This window comes from Sminthopsis crassicaudata, chromosome 2 (assembly GCF_048593235.1).
Source record: "Sminthopsis crassicaudata isolate SCR6 chromosome 2, ASM4859323v1, whole genome shotgun sequence".
In the NCBI taxonomy this organism is placed as follows: Eukaryota; Metazoa; Chordata; class Mammalia; order Dasyuromorphia; family Dasyuridae; genus Sminthopsis; species Sminthopsis crassicaudata.
In genome coordinates, this window is record NC_133618.1 from 189,785,555 (window position 1) to 189,810,995 (window position 25,441).

Below are 25,441 nucleotides of genomic sequence, written 5' to 3' on the forward strand. Positions count from 1 at the left end.
AGTCCTGAAGTCAGAAGGACCTAAGTTCAAATCTGGTCTGACATTTAACACTTCCTAGCTGTGTGACCCTGGGCAAGTCACTTAATCCTAATTGTCTGAGCAAAAACAAAAACAAAACAACAGAAAAGTTGAACACTTTAAATGACTTTCAGAAATTGATAAGGGAAATCCAATGGATGCATCCAGTGTTAGGCTTAATTACCTATTAATTATAACCATTATATGACATTTTAAGGGGAGATAATGCTTTAAACTCACCATGCAAGCTTAGAAAAGAAGCTCAAGAGGCTTTGAGAGAAGTTAAAATGACTTTATCCAATGTGGTTGAAAGAGTCACTGAAAAACCCTTGAAAATATCAGTTTTTGCTACAAAAGAGGCATCCACAACAGTTCTTCATTAAGGACACAGTGTGGTCAAGTGGGTGAACCTCCCAGCAAACCAGGCTAAAGCCTTACTCCTTACTCAGTGCTTATGACTAGAATTTTATTAAAGACCATTAAGCAAGTAATACAATTATCTGGGATAAGACCTGACAAGATATAAACCTTTTATACCAATGCACAAATTAATGTATGCTGTGAAATCATCCCAGAATGGCAAATTTTATTGGCCACAGCTCCAAATTTTACACATGGGTCTCCATTAAAGATAACTTGGCTATTACATAATCGGCAATGGATTTTTGAAGAAAAAGTTTCTAAGCTTCCTCTTAGGAACCAATATCTTTACAGATGTATCCAAACATAACATTTGTGCTGTATGCTCTCATGACTTAACTATAGAGTGGTAAGAACTCCTTTTCAGTCCACTTAGCAGAATGACTTGTTGCAATCATTCTAGCTCTTACTTATTATCCAGGAGATGTAATAATATCTGATTCAGCTTATTCAGTAGGTGTGGTACAAAAAATTGCCACAGCCCAAATAAAATTTTTAGCTTCTAATATATATATCAACTCTTTAAGGAACTTCAAGAGCAAGTGAGAAAGCATCCAGGTAAGATTTATATCTTGCATGTCCATTCTCGTAGTGGGCTTCCAAGCCCTATTTATTATGGGAATTCAAAAGCAGATCACCTTCTAAACATGTTAAGTCAATACTGCTTTATTTCCGGCAACCCAGTAATCTCATTCTAAATATCATCAGGCTACTCAAATTTTACATTTGCAATATGGGATAACAAATATGGGATAACAAAAGAAGCTAGGAACCTAATAAAAAACCTATACAGCTTGTTTTCCTTTCCATGTTCCTACACTGCTTCCACGGTTTAAAACCCAATGAAATTTGGCAAATGGATGTGATCCATTATAAATCTTTTGGTTGTCTTTTATTCACATTGCAGTAAACATTTTTTCAGAATTTACAATATGCAATATCAGCATATTTACAATATGCAATACAAAATGCAATACCAGAAGCAAAAAAGACAGCCCAAGTAGTTACTGAATTCCTTATACAAGTTTTTGCAATTATGGGTGTACCACAAGCAATAAAAACAGATAATGGATCTACATATACTTCTAAATATTATGCACACTGTTGTGCACAGTATCAGATTTTACACACCACTGGCATACCTTTTAATCCTCAAGGACAGGCAATAGTAGAGAGTAGAAACAGAGACATTAAGATGCTATTCCAAAAACAAAAGAAAGGGGGAGTCACAGGTAACCCTAGAGAACTTCTAAATTTAGCTCTTTATACTATTAATGTTTTGAATTCTGATAAAGATGCACTGGCTTTAGCAGACAGATTTTATAACCTGCTGGAAGGGCAATGTCCAGTGTGAGCAACTCCACTATCTTTAGAGAATTGCCGAGTAATTTGGAGAGATCCAGAAAGTGGTGAATAGAAGGGATCAAATAGGTTAATTGCTTGGGGAAGAGGGTTTGCTAGTATCTCTACAGATGGAGAAGCAATCAGATGGATGCCAACAAGCCACATTTGCCTTGTCCATTGGAGAAAGATGGAGAAGACCACATGAAACAAATAAGAAGACCCAAGAAACATTCCGTGGTTATTTTGCTGACTGTGCCCACCACTGAAAGAGCATGGCAATTATGGCAATTGACTGAACATCAAAACTGTTGATGAGACTGTTGTAGGACTTCAAAACTTGAAGGAATCATTGAATTCCCTGACATATGAAGAAATGGACAATAGATTGGTTTTGGTCTATCTCGTGGCTGTTGAAGGAGGTAGATGTGTGATTTTATTCTTCTAGGATTTATGGACATGTATAATTCCTCATGTTGATTCATATTGTTTATTACATCATTACTAGCCTATGTTATATTGTTATGTGCTTGTGTAATACCTTCCATGTTGATGTATTTATGTATACTATTTTAAGTAAGATCCTTCAGTCCAGAGGCCTCTCTGAGAAGTCAGGGAAAGCTTGATCATCTCTTTTTTTGGTGTTTTCCCCTCTCTTTCTGAGAAGTCAGGGAGGACATGACCACCTGTGTTCTAAAACTAAAGAAAAGGGGAGATGTACAGGGCTAGAACTCTGGAGAAATATACTTGGAACAAGGATACTTACAACAAGGTGTTAACTCAGTGGAATTGATGAGATAATGGTTTTCTAGTTCACATATACTTAATATGGGGATATAATGGTTCTATAGTTGCCACATGATCAGTGTGCTGTAATAGTGTAATTATACTAAGGTATATAAAGGCTGAGAGAACCTGAAATAAGCAGACTATAGAGAGAATCAAATGAGTGTGTGCTCGAGCTTGAACTCAGACACAAACACAGAGGAGACACAGAAGATGGAGACAGAAATAGAAATCCTCAAGAAAGCTAGTCTGGACATTACAGACAAGCTTTATGGTATAGTAGATTAAGTGCCAAATTTGGGTCAGGAAGACCTGGGTTTAGATACTGTTTCTGATAATTATTAGCTATGTAATCCTGGTTAAGTCAGTTAACAATTTCCTTCTCTGTAAAATGAAAGGGTTGGTCTAAATCCTTACCATTCTAAATCTATAATCCTATTATACAAGTGTATAATGAGAGAGAGAGAGAAAGAGAGAGAGAGAGAGAGAGAGAGAGAGAGAGAGAGAGAGAGAGAGAGAGAGAGAGACTGTACCTGTGATTTCATTCATAGATCAGTTATTTCTCTGCAACTTAAAGTTGAGTCACCTAGAGAACTATTAGTTTAAATCACTTGCCCAGGGTTTTCTTATTTGTCTCTCTATATACTATATCATATTGGGTATCATTTTATTTATATGTGTGCATATGTATATATACAGATATGTAGAATCCTTTACAACAAGATTTGTGTGTGTGTATATATATATATAATATGTATATACATATATGTATAATATATATACATACATACATACATATACCTACATAAAAAAGTAATCTATGCAAATTTATTTTACTTATTTGATGCCTATTCTGTCCTATCTTGAATATTTCTCCAGTCAAGTACAAGAACATTTTTCAGTTATAGGAGTGCCCTTACATGGGATCCAGGGGATGATAGTGGCCCAAGAATGGATTTTGGCTTGATTATGAAGGAATTCTTGTATAGAGCATTTATTAATTAAGAGAATTAAATCCTGTTTTACAACTGTATCTCTGACCAGAGTGAGCTCAAAGGTTATACTCTGAACAGGTGATGGGATTGATCTTCATTGAAATTCTAACATGCTATAGTCATTTTTCCAGGAGGATATGACAAAACCAGACATTAATTCAAACAACTTTAAATCTGAAAAAAGAAATAGTTCCCTCTATGGTGATGGACTTTTAACTTTGCTAACATAAATTAGAAGATAAGACAATGAAGTTATTAAAAAAATTCCTTCTATAAAGAAACCAATTCTACATAAACTCAGAAAGTATTGCTTTATAAGTCAATGATGTCTACTGATTTCTTTCCAGAGAGAGGTTATGATATATAATAACATTTGTATTATCTTTACAGTGATACTACTTATCATTAGTAGTAAAGAAATGTGAGAATCAAAGAGAAAACAGAAGAAATTTTAAAAATTAATTATCCTAATTTTGAAATTTATTCTTTTTTCTATTTTCATTCAATGGGAAATCATCCTATTTCTAGATTCCATATTCACATTTCTATATTCATTCTATTTTCTATAAAAGGACGGAATAAGCACAAAGTGAAATTTTCATATGTGTAAATGAAACATACAACTTTATTTTTGTCATACATCATAAACAGCATAAACAGTTCTATGGCAAAAGCAGATTTTAATATGAATCTAAATAGAAGTAGCTATAGTATGGAGCTGATATATTTATCACACAACTGTTCTGTAATCATGGATTGTAAACCCATAAAAGGGGCAATGTACAAAGAACATCTTTTAAACAAGAGAATAAACATATTCATTAGAATAGTCAATTCTCTATATGGTATAGACAAATATGATCATAATTAACTTTACAGTTGTGTATATATATATGTATATATATATACATATATATACATATATATATACATATATATACATATATATACATATATATATATATATATATATATATATATATATATATATATATATATATATATATATATATATATATATATATATATATATATATATATATATAGTTTGATATGAGGCTGTTTCTATATGTGAGTAAAAAGACCACTGCTATTTCCCATATTTAATGATAGTTCAGCCTTCTATAATCTCTAAATGTGTTATTTCTAATAAGAACATTCTGTTAATAATGACATTGTTTGAAGATCGATTATTCCTTATTCTAATGGTTAGTGAATAGTCCTTCTGGTAAGCTTAAGACAGAGAGGGATTAAGTGATTTGTAAATCAGATTTAGGAAAAAGGTGTTCTTACTCCCAATCTTTTATTAAAGCAGAAGTTGCAACTTTTTATTTTTGGATCTAGAATTAATAAATACCCAGAACTTTATTACCAGATGGTGAGCAAAGAGTACAGGTATGAATTGGCAATACTAACTTATTCTGATGGCTACTTTATAATTTCTAGGTCACAGATGGGCATAGGTTACTGAAGCAGAAGATCTGCTCCTCTCTTCTGAGTACTCCTTTTACCTTTATCTAAATGTTCACTTTCTAATACATACCTAGGTTCAGCCCCTATACATTTAATGAATACTCAGTTGTCTCCTAATAATTTAAAAGTGAAATCAAATTATTTTCCTTCATTCTATAAATAGATGTCAGTGACCACTTTGGTTTCAGGGACATTTGGCTCAGAATGCTGACCATTACTGTATTTAACAGTAGAAAAGCACTAAATTATTTTGTTTGAAGTAATACATGTCCATTTATGTGAAGAATTAACTGCATACTTTCAAATGAAAGGATTAGTTTCCCCCATCTTTACATTATCTATTTTAACCAAGGGCATTACCCAATGTTTAGATAAATAGCAGCATTTTTAGAGTAATGACTAAAGAAAAATTCTCATAATGGAATATCAGTTGGCAAAGAAAAGAATCTCTATCAATGTTGTGATGTATTTTTTCCCCTCCCATGATCCACAGAGATGCTGAGGGAAATAATTTCATACTTTGTTACAAACATATTCATTAGAGTAGTCAGTCCTCTATATAGAACAAGCAGTCATATTTATATAGAACTTTATCATACAAAAATATTTGACTATTATTTAATAACACCTCCCCAAAATAAGCTACCTATGCTCTTTGGTGGTTTTACAACCAGCTTAAATAAATACTTAAGGAATTTAAGAGCTTAACCACAATAAAGTAAGTACAAAAATAGAATACAATATTTAGTTTAAGCTAAGTGTCTTTAGGTCTTTCTACAGGCAGAGAGATAGGTAGATATCCTTTTTATAATCAACCAATTCTCATCTGGTTCAGTATGATATCATGGCACAGACCCACCTTCAAAATAATATTTTAGCAGCTTGTTGTACCATTAGATCCAACTAAATTTGATGTTTTCTCCAAATATCTCAGTGTATCCTCCAATTTCTCTGTCATTCAAAGATTCACTTCTCTTGCTGGAGAGCCCCAAACTCTTTTGAGATGAGAAAAGTTTCCTCTGGGGAAGCAACAAATCCTTCCCAAGTTCCCTCAGACATGTAGGAACTTTAGGGAGATTAAGCAGTTCATGATCTGTTCTCTGTATCCTCCATCTCAGGGAAAGTTTCTGGGGAAGAAGGAAAAGACAAGAGTTATCAGTGCCAGGAAACTGGAAACATTCAAATCCCAAGTTAGTAGGGTACCAAGTTTCTTCTTTGATTTTATGACAGTCCCTCCACTTTTAAAATAACTGGTAGGATCTTCTAAAGAATGAGAAAAGAAATTGTATCAAGATCTTTCTTTGTAACTAAATGTTTAAAAATCATTTTTATACTTAAGTTCAAACTCTAAATTCAGATATTTTTTCAAGGCCTCCTATAATCATCTTTTTCTAGATAGTAATAAAAATGTTCCCCATTTCATATATACAGAAACTGAGGTTTACAGAGATTAAGTGACTTACCCAATATCACCCAGCTAATAAAAATCCTCAGAGAAATTCTTATTCAGCAATTTATCAATCCAAGAAAACTAGGTGACCCAATGCACAGAAAAAGCTGAACTTGAAGTCAGAAAGAATGGAATGTACTTTGTTCTCTTTATGCATTTACTATTCCCTATGCCTAAACTGGTTTCTTCTCCTATTGAATGCTTATGCATCTTCTAAAGACCAATTTAATTGCCACCTCCTTTAGGAAACCTTCCTTGATCTTTTTCTTCTCCATTAGTGACCACTTTGCTTCTTCAGATCTAACAGAAATTTGTTTTGCTGATATCTAATGGACTTACCATGTTACACTGAATACTAAAGCTAGGGGTAGCTAGGTGGCACATTGGATAGCGTACCACCTCTAAAGTCAGGAGGACCTGAGTTCAAATCTGCCCTCAGACACTTAACACTTCCTAACTGTGTGACCCTGAGCAAGTCATTTAACCCCAATTGCCTCGGCAACAAATAAATTCATCTTCTTTAAAAACAAACAAACAAACAAACAAACAAACAAAAAAAAAAAAAAAAAAAAAAAAAAAAAACAAAGCTACCTGTGTTTGCATTTCATCCTGAACCTAAATTGTGAGCTCCATGAGGGTAGACAATATGGCTGACATAAATTTTTGAGACTATATAGAGAATGTACTTAATAATTTTAAATGAATGAATGAATGTTTGTGTGTAATTTCTCCAGGAATTTCAATTTCAAAAGCATTTATTAATTAAATGATTGCTACATGAAAACATTTTTCTATCCTTAACCACTTCAGTGGACCTTGGAGTTTAAACTTGTAGCCACTCTTAAGAATCATAAAGAATGAAGATCTTTTGAGTATTAAAATAGATACAGCTAAAACTTTAAAGATTTGAAAACTACAATTCACAAAAAAGCGAGAAAATATTTGAACACATATAGATGCCAACTTTTTCAAAGGCTTCAGAAATACTCATAAGCTTTATTAGATGATATGCTTGTCTATTTGATTACTACAGAGTTTCAAGTCTAGGACAAAGGGGAAGAGAAGAAAGACCGACTTGATTCCTTACTTGCTTATTTCATTTATTCTGTTTCTCCACTGCAATTGCTGCATATGTTGAGACCTAAAAATCTGGCCTGTGCTCACAACTATAGTGTTGTCTTAGACAAAAAGCTTCAAAAAATGTAGCACAAAACTCTAGATTGGAAATAAGCTTGATAGGATTGCTTGGCAATTCTTGCCTCACAAAGTCAGTGGAAAATGAGACTAACCTGTAGTTTAACTGTATAGAAAACTGCTGATTCCTACTCCTTCTCACTTATGTATTCATTCATTCATTTATTTATTTATTTATTTATTTATTCATTCATTCGTTTATTTATTTATTTATTTATTTATTTATTTATTTATTTATTTATTATTTATTTATTTATTTATTTATTTAAACTCTCCTAAACTGGGGTAGCATAAAGAAGTGGATAGAGAGTTGACTTCAAGTCAGAAAGACCTCAATTCTATAAATTTTTGAGACTATATAGAGAATGTACTTAATAATTTTAAATGAATGAATGATTGTTTGTGTGTAATTTCTCCAGGAATTTCAATTTCAAAAGCATTTATTAATTAAATGATTGCTACATGAAAACATTTTTCTATCCTATTGATTTTTGAAGATATTAGTGCATTCAAAGGAAGCCCAAGTCATCTGGATAGTGTAGTTAGGAATAATGGAAAAGGATTTCAGTTCTATTTTCTTGGGCACTGGTACTAGGGATATTACTAAGAATGAGATGGGTAGAATTTGTATTTGTCCCATGAAATATTAATTTTTGGATCAGCAAAAAAATGAAAAACCTAAACTTACCAAAATGTATATTTCATAGTATTTATTAAAAAATACAACTGACTATATATATATATGATGCCAAATAAAAATATAAAATCAACGCATGAAAGGTGTTGAATGATATCTATTAGCTATAACTGCCCAACCAGTAGGAACTTTGGAATATGACACTTTCCTTCTCCCTGGTCATTGATTTAAAATCTACTGATATTAGAAAATGTTGGAATTTGTTTGTGTTCAAATGTAACCCTGTTTTTTGTGTATTGGTCATATGGTTGTGGTTTTTCTATCTTGTGAATATTAGCAGTGACTATATATTTTTTTCTTTTCATTTTTCATGAGTATTTTGGGCTGATTTCAAACAGAAAACTCCAGAGTTCATTAAAAAAAAAGACGTAAGTACATAGTAGGCATTAATGACCATTTGTTGAATTGTTTTTGAACACTGTTGAACTAAATTGACTTTGAAATTATGTAAAAACATTCATTTCACAAAAATTAATTCAGCACCTATGGCTAAGCTTTGGATTTTCTCCAATTTGTCAAATTAAAACTGACTGTTAGGAGAACAATTGGAATGGAAAAAAATTAAGAATTAGAAATAATAAATGATAAAAGGGACAGGCAGGAGAAACTTGGGAAGACGAAATTGAATTGATGCAGAATGAAGTGAGAAGAATCAGGAGTACAAACTATACATTAATAATATTATAAAGACAACCAATTTGGAAAGAGTTAAGAATTTTGATTAATGGTCCTCTCCAAAGGACAGAGATGATGAACTTCTCCTACAGAATGAAACATACATTTATGTACCTAAACAACCAGTAGATTTTAAAATTTGTTTATTTGACTATTCTTACTCATATATTATTTTCTCTCTCTCTTTTTTTTTTTTTTTTCCAAAAGGGGAATTTGATGGGGGAGGAGGGACACTAATGATTGAGTTTTTCCTTTACCTCCCTAAAATTAGCCATTGAAATATTTAAAATAAAATGCACAAAAGAGAATGGAAGGAAATTTCAAAGAGAAAATACACATAGGACATCTTAGAATTTAACATGTTGGATTGATTGTATGCTTTTTACAAAAGTAAGCTGTGTGTAACAAAGATTTATGGTTTCATATACAAACCTCTTTTTTTGTACTATTTAGTATATGGAAATGTCTCTCTTTTGTGTGTGTGTGTGTGTGTGTGTGTGTGTGTGTGTGTTTAAGTTAAGAATAAAATAATAAAAGAACAAAAGAAAATGAAATTAATATAGCTTCTCACTACTCCCTCTTCTCCCCATCACCCTAAAAGAATAGTGTAACTCCCTAATCTCTTGTCCATTATTCATGGCTAACCAAGATAAATGTGTCTGGTTTCTATAATCCTTTTTGGTGATTTTCTAGTTTTGATGTTTTGTGAATGTATCAAAAATAGAACCAGTGAAGATATTTATAAACCTAACTGATTCTTCAGCTAGAAATCATTTAGGACTCTTAAATATTAATACATTGACCTCCTTTGAGGTATTAGAAGGCATCTGATTAAATAATTCCACTCCCCTACTTAAGAAGCCTTTGAAAACACACACACACACACACACACACACACACACACACACACACACACACACACACACACATCTCCCTTAGTTTCTTTGAATATTTACTGTAAGATCAAAGGAGAGTCCCATGTGAATTACACAAGTATTCCTACCAAACAGGGATTGTGAGGAGGGGTAGAGATCCTGTTTATAATGTACTCATAGGATTGAAGGCATGGGTTTCAGGAACTAGTCATTCCAGTGGAAAAAAAAGTCTTTGTTTACTTTCCAGGTTACAATTCCTGCTGTCACAATTGTTGCTTCACTTCCTGTATTGCTCCATAGGACTGGAGGCTTAGGTGTTTAGAGATTATTTGGCCTCTCCTGGCTCCTCTTCGTAAGAGTCCATTATGTTTGTAGGCAATGAATTATAGGAGGTGGTTTTGTGGTCATGAACAAAGATTACTACATTGCTTTTTCTATGTCCTTAATGTGGTGGAGGAGAAGCATATATTAATAAGAGTTGAAATCTATCTAGTGTTTTAATTTTTGCCAGAATGTTTTATATGTGACATTTCATCCAAGCTTCACTAATACCTTATCTGAGTAGGTATTATGTTCTCCATCTCATAGGTGTAGAAACTGAGGCTTAAAGAGATAAAGCTTGCCCAACACCACACAGCTAATAAAAATCTTTAGAGGAATTTGAATCCAGATAATATCAAAAGACAACGAGGTGAAACAGTAGTATAAAAAGAGCTGTACTTGAAGTCATGAATATCTGAAATAAAATCTGGCCTCAGATACTTTCTAACTATGTGAACCAAGGCAAGTTCCTTAACCTCTGTCTGCCTCAATTTTCTCATCCTTAAAATGGGAACAATAGCAACACCTACTTGCCAGGGTTGTTGTGAAGATCAAATGAAATATTTGTAAAGAGTTTATTTAGCACAGTACCTGCCATGAAGTAGATGCTTAATAAATGCCTGTTTCTTCTTCCCCTGCCCCCAAACCAGTTTTCTATCTATAATGTTGCTGCCTTCTCATATCTTTGTCAATGCTCTGGAAATTAATAAATAGGATTGCAAGGAATTTTCTGTTGTTCAGTTGTGTTTCACTTTTTGACCTGATTTGGTGTTTCCATGGCAAAGACACTAGAGTGGTTTGCCATTTCCTTCTCTAGCTGATTTTGCAGATGAAGCAAACAAGGTTAAGTCATTTCTCCAGGCTGATACAGCTAGTAAATGTCTGCAGCCAAATTTGAGCTCAGGGAGATGAGTCTTCCTGATCTCCACCTTAGTCTACTACACCACTTAGCTGCCTAAGGAATCTTGAAGATCATTTAGTCCAACCCATTCATTTTATAGATGAGAAAATTAAGACCCAAAGAAGTTAAGCAGCCTACCCCCAAATTACACAGGTAGTAAGGTTCATAGTATCATAGTTCTAGATTACAAAGATTTCAGAAGATATTTAGTCCAAACTCCTTATTTTACACATGTAAAAACTGAGGCATGGATAAGTGATTTTTCCAAAGGTTACATACACAATGGAGGAGCTGGGATTTTAACCCAGATTCTCTGTCCCAAATACAGTGCTATTCCCATTCATACATGGAACCAACTAATAAGTAGTCAGGGATTTCATTCTTGTCCTGGGCCTAATGGACCACATGTCCCAGATGAATCTTTTGGAGAAGTATGTTAGATTTGGAGTGAATCCTGGGTTTGATTCTTATCTTTATGCTTTCTAGCTACATGGTCATGGTTGGCCAAGTTATTTAACCCCTCTAAACCTCAGTTTCCATCTCTGTAAAAGAAAGTTAAAGACCTACCTTATAAAGGTTATTGCAGAGAAAGCAGTTTATAAATGTTCAAATACTAAAAAAAAATGTGAATTGCTATTAAGACTGACATTTGTTATAGCAAACTTTGTATATTGTGTCTCACTTATCAACCTTCCCCCATGCTAACATAACAATTTTTAAAATGAGCAAAATCCTTCTCAGATGTGATTAAAGAAGAAAGGCTAGTATGAGAATTTAAGTGCCTCAGATTATTTGTATAAATTCACAACCCTGGGTTTCTATCCCTTCTTATAAATCAGGTGACATTATTGTTTTCTTTTGGCCAGAGGGTGGGGAGGGAAGCAGTTAACTCTGAAACCATGTGCTTCTGTCTTACAGGTGACAGCCTTCACTGCCCAAGCAAACTTCCTGTATTTGCTTCTAGTTTGAAAAGTAAAGCTGGCTTTGGAAAGATTACTTCATGAAAGGAATTAGTTCATTCCTTGCAAATCACTGTTTTGGTATGGAAGGGGGGAGTGAGGAAAGGAAGTGCTATCATTCAGAGGCTTTCAGATTTTATTTCTGTGAATTCAGGTGTTATTTTCTGATCTCCACTCCTTAATATTCAAACTTGACTCCCACTTATCTGCTTAAAAGCAAAGCAAGACTCAATTTAGCTTTGTAGGATACTGGTTTAAGCCTCGTAAGGCTTGTAAGCTTTTGCTTTTCTGTGTACTTTTACATAGTGCTTTAGGCAGTATCTTTTAAAATGGACTTTCAATACACTTTGCCCTTTATTTATAGTTAGGCTCATTCCACAGATCATAAAGATCCCAAGACTCTGTTGTGCCTTGCCTACTAGGCCTTTTCACTTTGGCTACTCTTACCACTAGCACCTTTCTCTCTACCCTCCTACCTTTCCCTAAACACATGCAAGCACATATTTTCCCAGGCTTCTAATAGTCTAGATTCTACCTCTCTCACCTTAAAGATGTGAGAAATAATTTTAATCCAAAGAGATCCTTACTACTACTGAAGGACTCTGGGGAAGATGTGTTTCAAAAGAAAGGGCCAGAGGCTTCAACTTAAACTTCTGGTCTGTAGCAGAATCATGCAAAGTCCAGTTTTCCTAGAGACACCCAATTCTGAGTTTTTCTTTGTGTATATTGGTGGCAAAGGGGGAATTGGTATTATATAGTGGATCATTACTTAGGTAATACTTAGGTATTACATCAATAAATAAAATTTATCCTAGTTGTCCAAAAGGAGGGGATTGACGTGATGCATTAGAAACAAAGAATTGGAGAATGTTAGAACTAGAAGAAACATTATTTATTCTTTTTAAAGAATACCATTTTCAGGTGATGAAACGCTCCAGCCCTGAGATTTAAAGTGACTTCCTTAAGGTCACAAAGTTAAAAACATCAAAGACAGAGTTAAATGTAGTCTCCTATGTTTCCTCCAAATCATACAGATTGGAAACAATTAGAAAATAGTTGCATAGATAGAGCTGGAAGAAGCCTTAGAGAACATCCTTCAAACCCATTCGTTTTACAAATGAGGAAAGAGAAGTAAAAAAAAAAAAAAGTTAAATGACTTGCCTAAAATCACCCAGCCAGTTAGTAACAAGCCCAAACTGAAATTCAAGTCTCCTAACTCCTACATCTCTGTTCTTTTCATGATATATAACATCTCACACTGTTGGCCTGCAGACACCCCGGGATATTATAGCAGAGAAGATCAAATCCCTTCTTAGGATATTGTTGAATTAAGCCTCCTGTGATACATTAAATCCAGTCAACACAAAGACCAAACGTACTTCTCTCAAAGTATTACTTATCATAGTTTTCAGACTCAGAGATTTTTATTTTGTTTTATTTTAAATTGAGGTTACTATAAATCTGATTACATAGTTACAGTGTAACCTTCCACCTGAAGACAAAGCGCTTTCTTTTAAAGTCTTGATTTCTTTGAAAACTGCCAATCAACCAAGACTGAGAGGTGGAAATTATTTTAGAAGCCATCTAGTCCCATTCCCTTATATTCCAGATGAAAAAGAGCATAATTCACTTAAAATTGATGTTTTCTTCAGTCACTGCAAGGTGCCAAATCAGAAAACATTTAGACTCACACAAAAGCCTATGAGTTAATTTAAGTAAGTTATATCCCAGTAAATTCTAGCTCCCATACTTTGATAAGTGTTGAAAACCAGCTCAAGCTATCCTAGGCAACTTGAGTTGGTGCCTAGAAGGAAATGTGATTGGTGTCTGACTCAGAGACTATATATCCTGTACTTTTTGTACAGTGGAGTTTAGCACAACTTTCACAAAAATGGAAAGACCCCTTGTTTGCCCAATAAAGCCAGACTATTTTGATGAACACAGGCATATTTAGAGTGTTCTATTGAAATCTTGGGATAATTTCTAGGTTATTTTATGATTCTTTTCACCTGTGATCCACGAAAAGGTGTGTCAGTTATGACAAAAGAAACAACAGGAAATGTATCAATGTTTTGTTCCTCCCCTCCCCCCCTACTGGGCCTGCTTTAGGACAATAACTGGAGAACTCTGCTCTATTTGGGGTCCTGGCGCCTGGCCCAGATGTCATCCTGTCTTCCCCAGGCATCCCAGGATCCTAGTTTTATTTCTATCAGTCTTCAAACTATTTCTTGGTTCCCATTACATCAAACTTTTGATTACTTTTATTTCTTTTTCTAGCATTAATAAATCAAATTAAGCCTACCTACTTATTTTAGGAGAAATTCATCACAAAAACCCTATAAAATGAAGAGATTGAGCTACAGGGAATCTGGGGTCTTTTCCAGTTCTAGCTATATGATCCGTGAAATGTGTTGTGCTTTTAAGACCAATTATATAACTCAGCCACTCTTCCATCCCAAATGCATTGTAATGCCCTCCTCCCCACTTTCCCTTTCCAATGCACACACATGGGAGTCATTTGGGACTCGACCCAAGACACACCTTGGTTTTACCGTGCTTCCGTGGCCTCAGGAACCAGCTTCTTACCAGCTAAGTCTTGGGTGCCCTTGCTCTGAGTCTCTTTGGCCTTTTTACAGGTATATAGCCATTTGATAATCCGGGCATTGCGTTCTATCACTGATGTGGTGCTGGGGACCTGCTCTGTCACCTCTTCTTCCAGCAGCCCCTCATCCCCGCTGGGATGGGAGAAGCCGCCTTCGGAGGTGGCCATGCTAACGCTGCGGATCTTGAAGGAGCGATGGTCCCATCCTTCTGAGAAGTTTTCCCTCCCTAGATCTTCCACCACCTCAGGGTCCAGGCCACAGTACTTAAAAAAGGTGTCAAACTCTGAGAAGGATTTGGAATAGCGAGAGCTGATGTCAGATTTGGAGCGGTGCAGGCTTCTTCTCTTCACTTCCTTGAGATCACCCAGGGCCACAGCTGCCTTCAGGGGCATCTTGTCCTGCCCAGAAGGGCCACCAAGGCAGGTGGTTGCTGGGGAGTTGGAAGGGACAGTGTCCTTGTTGTCCACTCTGGCTTTGTTTTCTGCGCTGGGCTCTTCACTCTCCAATCTCATCTCCTTATTCTCCACTCTGGCTCTTTCCAAACTGGTCTCTTCACCATCCAGCCCAGCCTCCTTAGGGTCCATTTTGGCATCTTTGCTCTCCAGTGGACTCTCCTCACTTTCCACTCTGACTTCCTCCTTCACTCTGGGCATATCTAGGGACACTAACATCTTTTCTTTGCTTGGACCCTGGAGGATCTTCCTCACCAAGCCCCCTCTTGTGTGCTCAGAGCCTTGGCCTTTGACAAACTCACACTTCTGGCGATAGATAACGAGGGAGTCCGGCCTCAGTTGCCTCTTGCCAATTATTCTCCGGGTCACGGGAAATACCTGGGGAGTGGGGCACCAAGTGTCCCCGCTGTCTGCCTCTTTTCTCCCTCTTGAGTCCTTGCTGCTCCTTCTGCTCTCCACAGAACAGGTTTCACTGCTGCTCTCTGAAGCTGAGCTCAGCCTGACAGGCTCCTGTTTGGTGCCAATTACCTGCTGGCTTTTGACATACTTGGCCTTATCGGCTGCTAGTCTCTCCACAGCACTCTTCTTGGCCCGGTCTCCTCTTTCTATCTGCCGGCGCAGGTACTCGGGACCCTTGTGGAGCAGCCGGGTCGTCAGGGAGGAATCCAGGTCGGAGAGGGCATGCATTCCCAGGCTCGCAGCGAGCTCAGTTGGCATGTCAGTTTGGCGTGGCTGGAACTCAGGCCAGAAAAATGCAAGAGGCTGGTGCTAAGGCAGCCTCTTGCATTAATTAATGTCCTGGGAGCTCAGTCCAGTTCCAAAGTCTTTAGTTCATTGCCCGAGGAGGGGCAGAAATTCCAGTTCTCTAAGCATAAGTCAGTCTGTGCTGTCTTCGGCTCCAACTCCACACCTTTACCGGCAGCTTGCTGCCTTTCACGGATACCTTGCCAGGGAACCAGCCCTCTTGGCTCACAGCAGCCAATCCTGAGAGAGTGGGACTGTCTGACGGAGAGAAGGGGAGCCCAGGCCAACTGCACTGCCTCCAGGGAAGACAAGCCCTAATTAAAGTATTTACTTAGCATATGTTATCCTCAGTCTCCTCTTCCTTTGCCACATTTTGAAAGAAAAAGAAAACTAAACTTAAAAATTGAGTAGTCTCACGGAAACTAATATGCCTTATCCTAGAAACTGAAATTTGTAGGGGGAAGGGAAAAGGAAGAAGGCAGGGGAGGGGAGAGTAAAGAGGGAAGGAGGATGTTGAAGCTTCAGCTATCTGTGACAAGTTGCTGTGAAGGAAAAGACTTGCTGGATTTATAGTCAGGAGAGCACAGTTCTAGTAGTTCCTTGACCAATAATTAGCAGTGTGAACTTTTGAGAAGTAACGTAGTCTGGATCCTTATCTCCCTTTTACTAAAATGAAAATGTTGGACTAGATGTTCTTGAAAATCCCTCAATGAGTCTGTGGACAAGAGGCACTGGTCAGAATATTGATAGGGTGTCCAGAGACCTGAATTCTAGTCTCTTGTCTCCTAATACTGGAAAAGTGAGACACGATTTTTCAAAATCATGGTCTAAGCTTCCTACTTCCTTACAGGAAGAATTTGGCTAATTAGCCAACCAAGGCCTTGTTTAAGCTGGAGTCCTAGGGACATTTGCTTTGTTTTTCAAAAACAAATTCTGTCCTAAAAGTTTTTAAACAACTTTTACATGATTCTTCAGATATGAATAAATAATCTGTAGTGGATTACCTACCCTACAGGTGGTTGACTTCCTGTCAGGAGTCAGGAAATTCAAGTCTAGCCTTAGACATTTACTAGCTGATTAAGTCACTTAACTTCTGCTTACCTCAGTTTCCTCAAATGTAAAAAGGGGATGGTTATAGTTGCACCTGCCTCCCAGCACTGTTGTGAGAATCAAGTGAAATAATATTTGTAAAGCATTTAGTACAGTAGTTTGTATGTCATAGGCATTTAAAAGAGATTTGTTTTCATTCTGCTTTCCCATCAGGAGTCAGGAGCTCTGAATTATTAGTCCTGGTTCTGTAGCTAACTAATAATTTGATTTGGGAAAGTTATATTGGAAGGGATCTTAGAGATAATATATTTAATCTTAATTCAGTTTATAGGTAAATAAGATGAGATCTAGGGAGGCTGTTACTTTTCCCATGTCACATAACTATTGGTACAGCCCCTGAAAGTATTTAGATTACAGGGTTTTCAGTTTAATACTTTTAGACCTACAGAACACTTACCTTTTCTGCATTTCAATGTTCCTATTTAGTAAATGGGGATAATAAAAGTAGCCTGTAGCATCTATAAGAGGGTTAAATAAAATAATGTATATAACACAACTTTGAAATATATAAAACCCTGTATAAATATTATCATTATATTGTTATGTTTCAGTCCCAGAAAGGGAAAAAAAATTGTGTTTACAAAAGTAAGAAAGGAATGAAAACACATTCACATGATGAAACATACACAAATGGTATTTGCAAAATTTCATTCTTTCCTAAAATTGCAAGAATGATGACAAAACTATGCCAGGCATCTGAAGATCCAAGTTATTTCTTACTTTACTGAAAATGTTAGGAAGATCCTGACCTTTCAAAGGTTCCAAGTGAATATTTTTTCCCTAAGGAAACTAAAACAGCAGGTAGGACAACAGGATTAGAAGGCATGTCAAGACAGTCCAATTATTCTTTTCCTTTTCTGTATCTCAAGTCCTGGGGGAAAAAATATTATGAAACCAATAATCAATGAAATTGAATGGCATTTAAAAATGGGAGTGTGAGTAGAATAAGTCAATTCATGTATAGTAGATGATGTTGTTTTTCATTCTGTGAAAGAAAATGGGTAATTTTATGAGTCTATTTATCTTTTTAGCTATATGAACTTGAATGAGGCTTAGAGAATTTCAGGAGATTGTAGATATTACCTAGGTCAATTTGTGCTTTTTGAAGCACAAATTTCTACTGAATACACAACAAATCATTAAGTGAATTGGTTCAACCATTCTGGCAAACAATTTGTAACCAAATCCCCCAAAGTCATCTAACTATTCATATACCCTTTGACTCACTGATGTTACTATTAAGTATATGTTCCAAAGAGGGCAAAGAAAGTAAGGACTCATGTACAGACATATTCAGGCATCTGTAAAACTTTTATTACAGCAAATACCAGCAGCATTTTACTAGCAACACTTTTATTGTAGTAAAGACCTGGACATGAATATTATTTGGGGGGTATTTGAACAAATTGTAATGTATGTTTAATATAAAACATTAGGCGTACCATTCAGCTGTAGCCACAGATGCTGGTGACCCCTATTTACTTAGATCTTGTGGTTTGCCTTGGCTTATTTTTGGGAAAGCCTGATCTTTACCCTAGGAGACTGGGTTCCTTGTTGTCATTGGCCCATCATCCCTGCTCCAGGGTTCTGGAGAAAGTTGCTAATTATAGTAACAATTATTGCTCAAAGATCCAAGAAGAGAGTGAAATAAAGAAAAAAAAAAAAGGGGATGCCTTATGCATAATATGAAGTGGGTATAAAACAGAACATTTATTCTTACTAGGAAAGCAATGTTAAACCTAGCAGAAAAACAGCACATAATAGGATTCTGTAATTTAATATATAATTATAGATACAGTTGACAGAGAGACTGATAGGTCTTACAACATTAAAATAGCTATATGGTATGGAGCACTAAACCTAGAGACAGGAAAAACTAAGTTCAAATATTACTTCAGATACTCACTAGCTGATCAAGTCACACTCCTCATGGGAATAATAATAATAACTTCTTCCTTAGCTACCTAAGATTATTGTGGGAATCAAATAAGATAACATTCACAAAAAGCTTTGCAAACTTTAAAGTTTTATATAAATGACAGTGATGATTTTTATTATGGAGTATTGCTAATTAAGGGTTTCATTGCAGCGTCCCCTGTGAAATCAAAAACCAAGACTGACTTTCTTTCTTGTGACTTTTTTCTCAGTAGATACTCCTTTATGACCAGTCTATTCTTAAAAATTCTCAAGTAGATGATATTGTTGCTGCTTATTAACCTTCAGACCATTCACATTCATGAGGTGATCTACTGAAGGAAAGGAAACACAAAAAATTAAGGGGTTGCCGGGGACCTAGGCACAATTTTGTCTAGTCATGATTTCTAGCCTCAGCTTTCATGTGATGGGATAGATAAAGGCATCTTGGGCAGATAAAAGGACTCTCTCCTTCCTCACTCCTAATTGGAATTACACTTGTTCACCTAAAGAGTTACAAGCAAAAGAATACCAGATGGAAACTGTAACTTTTTTTTTTTTTTTTTTTGGTGAGGCAATTGGGGTTAAGTAACTTGTCCAGGGTCATACGACTAGGAAGAAATGTTAAGAGGTTGAAGCTAGATGGGTGCTCTACTACACCATCTAGCTGCCCCATTTTTTTTCTTTAAGAGATCCTCTGAACCTTCAGTTTGTCCTCCTCAACAGTCAATCAGGAAACTCTCATTTATGGGTCTTATACTCTGAAGTTTGGGATCCCACAGCTCCCTCAAAGCTGATTATCAGGATGGTGATGAATGATCTGAAGATTGAATGATTGAAGAGTCCTATTACATAGGAATATGATAACATATTTTTATGTTATAGTAGAGGACAGATATGAAGAATTCAGAAAAACTTGAGAAGACTTGCATAAACTGATGTAAAGTAAAATTATCTCATGGAGAGCAATCCTAAAATAAATGAACTTTTGTCTAAATTCTTCAAACATAGTAGTTCACAAGCTGATTGATTGTACTCATGACAAGTTTTAGTTGTTTTTTTTTTTTTGGTGGGGTGGGGATTTTTTTCCCCTTCTAAGTCTGTTGGTACATGTAAATTTACACATAGCTTTAATTTGGGAAAATATTTTAGAAGATCCAAGAAGAGAAAGCTTCAAAGAATAATTGCTAGATGAAGTTTGAAAGAAAAGGGAATTATTAAATTCTACCTAGAATGGGAAGATTAAATATGAATATTCTTAGAGTAATCTTTAAGGGTACATACTGACCAGAAGAATTGTTAAAAAATAATGAATGAGATAGACTCTGGTGAGTGTACATAAACAGAATCCAGTCTGGGAGAGCCTTTGCTAGGAGGAACACGCTCTATCCTTGTTTTTTTTTTCCCCTTAGATTTTGGGGCAACCTATCTCATGAAGGAAAAAAGTAACTAGAGAGATATATCTGGAGATGGTTTTCCCTTGTTCAGAAGACCTGAGCCTGCTGGGCCTCAAGATCAAACCAAGTTCTCATCAGGAAGAACTAAAGACTTTTAGCCTAACTCCTCATTAAATGTCCACCAATAAGGGTTGATTTTTACTTGTCAGAGGAATTCTCTTTCAAAAAGGATTTGAAGCATTTTAGTATCTTTAGTTACCAACAGAAATCACTGATCACCAATTTATTGATTGCCAGCTAAATTAATTACTAAACCAATTATTAATTACCCAAAAACTCAGTCTTTCAATGTTTTCATTAGTCACTTATTATTTTTTTAGTTCTGCTCATTTTTTCTTTAATAGTTTATAAAAGTCCCCCAAATTATTTATCTTTATAATCCTCATATAATGTAAATTGTACCACTAGTTCTGTTCAGTCCCTTTTTGAAACACTTCATATAAGTCTTTCCAGGTCTCTTCAAAATAACCTATTTATTCATTTCTTTCAGCATGGTAGACTTCTATTATACTTATATATCACAATATATTCAGCTACTACTCAATAAATCAATACCCTTTGGATTAAAATTAAAAAAAAAAAAGAAAAGAAAAAACACTTTCTGTATATAATTACACTTCTTTGTACTAAATGCTCTCCAAGTTTTTTGTTTTCATTTTTCCCAGTCCCATGACCTTTGATCCTAGGCACTTAAGCCTTTTTTACAACCTTTGCACCTGGGTGGGGCTCAAATTCTGACGATTTTATCTTAATGTTTAATTAGCCTCTTGGAAAAGTCTCAGAAGGCCTGGTCAGAGCAAGTTATAAAAGGAGATTAAATACAATCACTCTTGATTTTTCTGTAGTCTCTAATAATAATAATTATAATAGTTCACCTTCCTTTAGCATTTAGTTTTATAAAATGTTTTAACCATAATAACCTTATGTTTATTGTCCTCATTTTACAAATGAGAAAACTGAAACATAGAGATATATAAAGATCTACTTACATTTGGATATCTTCCAAAGTATTAGACCTGAAATTCAACCCAAGTAGTTTTTTTAATGCCCATGAATACTCTAACCTAGTCTTCAGGAAGTTTGTCAGTTTGACAACTCCAACTGTCTACAGAGGGAAAAGATGTTAAGAAAAAAAAAAATCTTATTATATTTTCTCTTTAAAAATCAAAGGAGTGTGAAAGGCAGTGGGAGAATTTAAAGAGAGAAAAATAGGTGAATAAGTATGTGAACAATAATTTATTTCACATTAACTTACTTCACAATAATTTACTTCAAATTATTATGTGGTTTTTATTTAGTGCTCAATTGAGTTCCTCCTCCTTGTGAATCAATGTCTTTGTGGACATAAAAAAAAAAAATGGCAACAACAAGAGCAAAAAACAAGTTCTCCTTTCTTGTACTATAACAATAAAATTTACACAAATTCTGAATTTTGCATGAAGGACAATATTCTACAATGAAAACAAAATTGCATTTGAAGTCCTGCTTTTTCCACTTACAAACTATGTAGTCATGGACAAGTCATTTACTTCTTTGGGGGGGTTTTGTTTGTTTATTTCCTCCTCTTTTACAAAATGAGTGATTTCAAAAAAATGATTGATCTACTCCATTTCTATCTTAGAAATGAAATAATATATTCAGTCTTAGGTTTGAAATAACCTATCAAATCTCCCAGGATCTTGACAGCATCATTGATTCTAGGTTTAGATGTTACCTTCAAAGTCATCTTTCAGAAGACTATATAATTAGAGATGGAAAGGCCTTTAGAATTCATAAATCCAATCCCTTCTTTGAGGCCCAGGGTCATTAAATGAACTGTCCTAAATCATATAATTAATAAGGTCTTGAGGCAGAATTGAATTCTGGTCTTCCTGACTCCCAAATCCAACAGTCTTATGAAACAAATCATACTTTCAGAAATGCAAATGTCAAGTGTGGAATGTAGTCCAATTCCCTTACTTTACAGAGCATAAAAGTAGTTAAGCAATTTGTCAAAGATCCTTCACATAATAAGTAATGGTCATCCTTTGAATCCCCAATATCTGACTCCAAATTTTCTGCTTCTCCCCTGTACCACATCACCTGATATCAAACTTTGTACTTTCATTGGACGTTAGGCACCAGCAGTTACTAAAGGGTCACTGAAAGAAATAGTCACCACTCAATCAATAAATGATAATTAAGCTCTAATTATATGCCAAGCATTGTGTATAGCACTGGAAGGAATCAATAGAGGAACCAAAAGAAGATTTAGAAAATAATTTCATAGAAAGTATAATTTTAACTGGGCTTGATGGAAGCTGGGGAAACGAAGGAATGAAGATGAGGAGGAAGAGTATTCCAGGCATGGAGCACAGTCCATGAAAATATCCAGAGTTAAGAGATGTTTGAACAATAGTAAAGAGATTATTGTCATTGGATCATAGTGTATGAAGGATAAAGTACAAGGTTTAAGAAGACTGGCAAGGTGGAAGAAGGTAGATTATGAGAGACTTTGAATTCATTCCAGAGAGTTTTAAATTTAGTCTTGAATGATAAGAAATTATTGAAGTTTATGAAGTAAGAAGCAGGAGAAATATGGTCAGACATCTGCTTTAGGAGATCCCTTTAAATGCTGAATGGAGGATACACTAGAGTGGGAAAAGGCTTGTGACGGGAAGTAATCACATTGATCTCAATGACTTGAAGTATTCACTGGTGTCTGATCCCAAAAAGAGGCATATGCAAGTGATATCATGAAGGTAAAATTAACAAGCTTTGGCAACAAATTGGATATAAAAGGTGAGAGACAGTGAAAAGTTGAGGATGACATTGATTTCATGATTGGGTAGCTGGTATGATGGTTGTGGCTTAACAGTAATAGGAAAATTAAGAAGGAAGTCTAGGGGAAAAGTAACCAATTAAATTTTGGACCTGTTAAGTTTAAGATATCTCTTAGATATTCTGTTTGACATATCTGAGTATTTAGTTATATGAATCTGAAGATTGAGAAAAAGATCTAGATGTAACCTTAAAAGTCATTTTTCAGGAGATATAAAATTAGAGCTAGAAGGGCCATATATTTGAAAGTTATCAGCATAGAGATGACAACTGAAATTATGGGAGCTAATAAGTTTATTAAATGGAAATAGTATAGAAATTTAAAAGATGAAGGCCCAGGAAGTACTCTGTAGAACACCTAGTTTTTGTGATTCTTACTTAGACAAAGATCCAGACAAGGAGACTATGAAAGAGCAATCAGATAGGAGGCAGGAGAACCAGGAATTAGTCATGTCCCAAAAACCTAGGGGAAAAAATATAAAAGAGAAGAGATGATTGACAATGTCAAAGTCTGAAGAGAGATTAAGAAAAATGAGGACCTCATGAACATTCCTTACTTTTTGCCATTTCCTCAATGAAACTGATTCATTTTACAATAATCTTAATAATGATGATATTAATAACAATAAGCATTTAAAGGTTTTCAGAATATCTTAAAAACATTATTACATTTATACCAAAAAAAAAAAAATCCCCAAAGCTAAACCAAATCAAACCATGTGAGGCATGTACTACTGGTATTATTTTCCTTATTTTACAAAAAAACAAATTGAGGTGTCAGAGACATTAAATGATCTGAGATCACAAAGCTAGAAACTATTAGAGGCAAATTTGAACCTAACTTTCTCAAAGCTAATAATTTGCATTTCCCACTTAGATAAGAAATTAAATATTTGTGAAAGCTGTTTTCCTTGTATGTTTATCCCTAAGGTTGATGATATTTAAACTCATTCAGAAATGTAAACATATATTCAATCACAAGATAGCCATAATTGCTAAAAAAAAAAAAAAAAAAAAAAGAAAAAGAAAAAGAAAAAACAAAAACCTCTTTTCTTCATTATTTTTGGGAAAGCAAGTGTAAACAGAAACACATTTCACTAATTTACTCATTCTTTTTCCCTACTACAGACAGTCACAACATGTACACAGATAATACATATAAAGCTTATTTGTCAAATTTGTCAATCCAAATTCAAATGAAATTACAATACTTGATTGACTAATAGAATTGCTATATTTTAGTCAATGGAATATAGTTATATTTAGAAATGTTTTTGTATGATTTTAAGCAATAAGTTCTTTAGAATTGATGAAACAACTAAGACTTGCAGACTAGATTTTACATTTCTCATTGATTTCATTTTCTAATATCTTTATTGTGGATAGCCTGCTAAGTGGAAGAGATAAAGCATATGTCAGGGCATCTTTTGAATTTTTACACAATTATTGACTTTTGTTCAATGATGTATTATTCTGGTAAACTGTTTTCATTCTTTAAAATCTGTTGAAAAAGAGAAAGATAGAAATAATTTAATATTGAAATGACATTGTGATCTCACTGATATAAAATTTCTTCTTTCCAAGCAAGTTATTTGTGCCTTCTTCTGTGAGGTTCTTATACATGCTTTTGTGCATAGATATTCCCTAGAAGTTTACCCAATGGGTCTTACTCCATAGGCCTTTCTTGGTGTATTCTACTGGAATATGCCGATATAGAGTATCAATATTCTTTTTGCTTGCTGCATGCCTGGATCTATTTCTGATCCTACATTTCCCCAAAATAATTTTTTGCACTATTTTTCTTGCATAACTTTTAATTGATAGAGCTTGTAATCTACTGACATACACTTTGAACTTCTCCAATGTTCTTTGAATATCCTGCCCTTCAGTTGAAGTTCTTCAGGGACTGTAGAATTCTACAAAGCATTGTGAGAATAATATCATGATTTAAAAATAAAATTTGTTTCAGAGAGAAACTTGAGGTCACTAAAAGAATGGCACAATTTTTGAAGGTAATTTAACTTACCTTTTTTTTATCTATTCAATTCTGCATCCAGCTCATTGCACCTTTGCAGTGTTTGTCTAAGATAACTAACACTTTCATCAAACTTGCCTCTCAATATTAATAATCTTAGGGATATTTAACAAAGACAGTGATTCTTGTGTGATTCTGACATATGCATTGGAAAAGAACTTTTAAGAGAGCATTTTGTTTTATCAAATCAAATGGACTTAG

At 34.8% G+C, this 25,441-nt stretch overlaps 1 protein-coding gene across 1 annotated transcript; it reads right to left on the minus strand.

Annotated features, from left to right (window-relative positions):
* Positions 1-5,459: 5,459 nt before the first annotated feature.
* Positions 5,460-16,074, minus strand: FAM110C (family with sequence similarity 110 member C). Its single transcript, XM_074287995.1, has 2 exons — positions 14,647-16,074; positions 5,460-6,160 (listed from the first exon to the last, which is right to left on the minus strand). Exon 1 carries the CDS (start codon positions 15,875-15,877, stop codon positions 14,654-14,656), a length of 1,224 nt encoding a protein of 407 aa, XP_074144096.1. The 5' UTR covers positions 15,878-16,074; the 3' UTR covers positions 5,460-6,160; positions 14,647-14,653.
* Between the last annotated feature and the right edge of the window lie 9,367 nt (positions 16,075-25,441).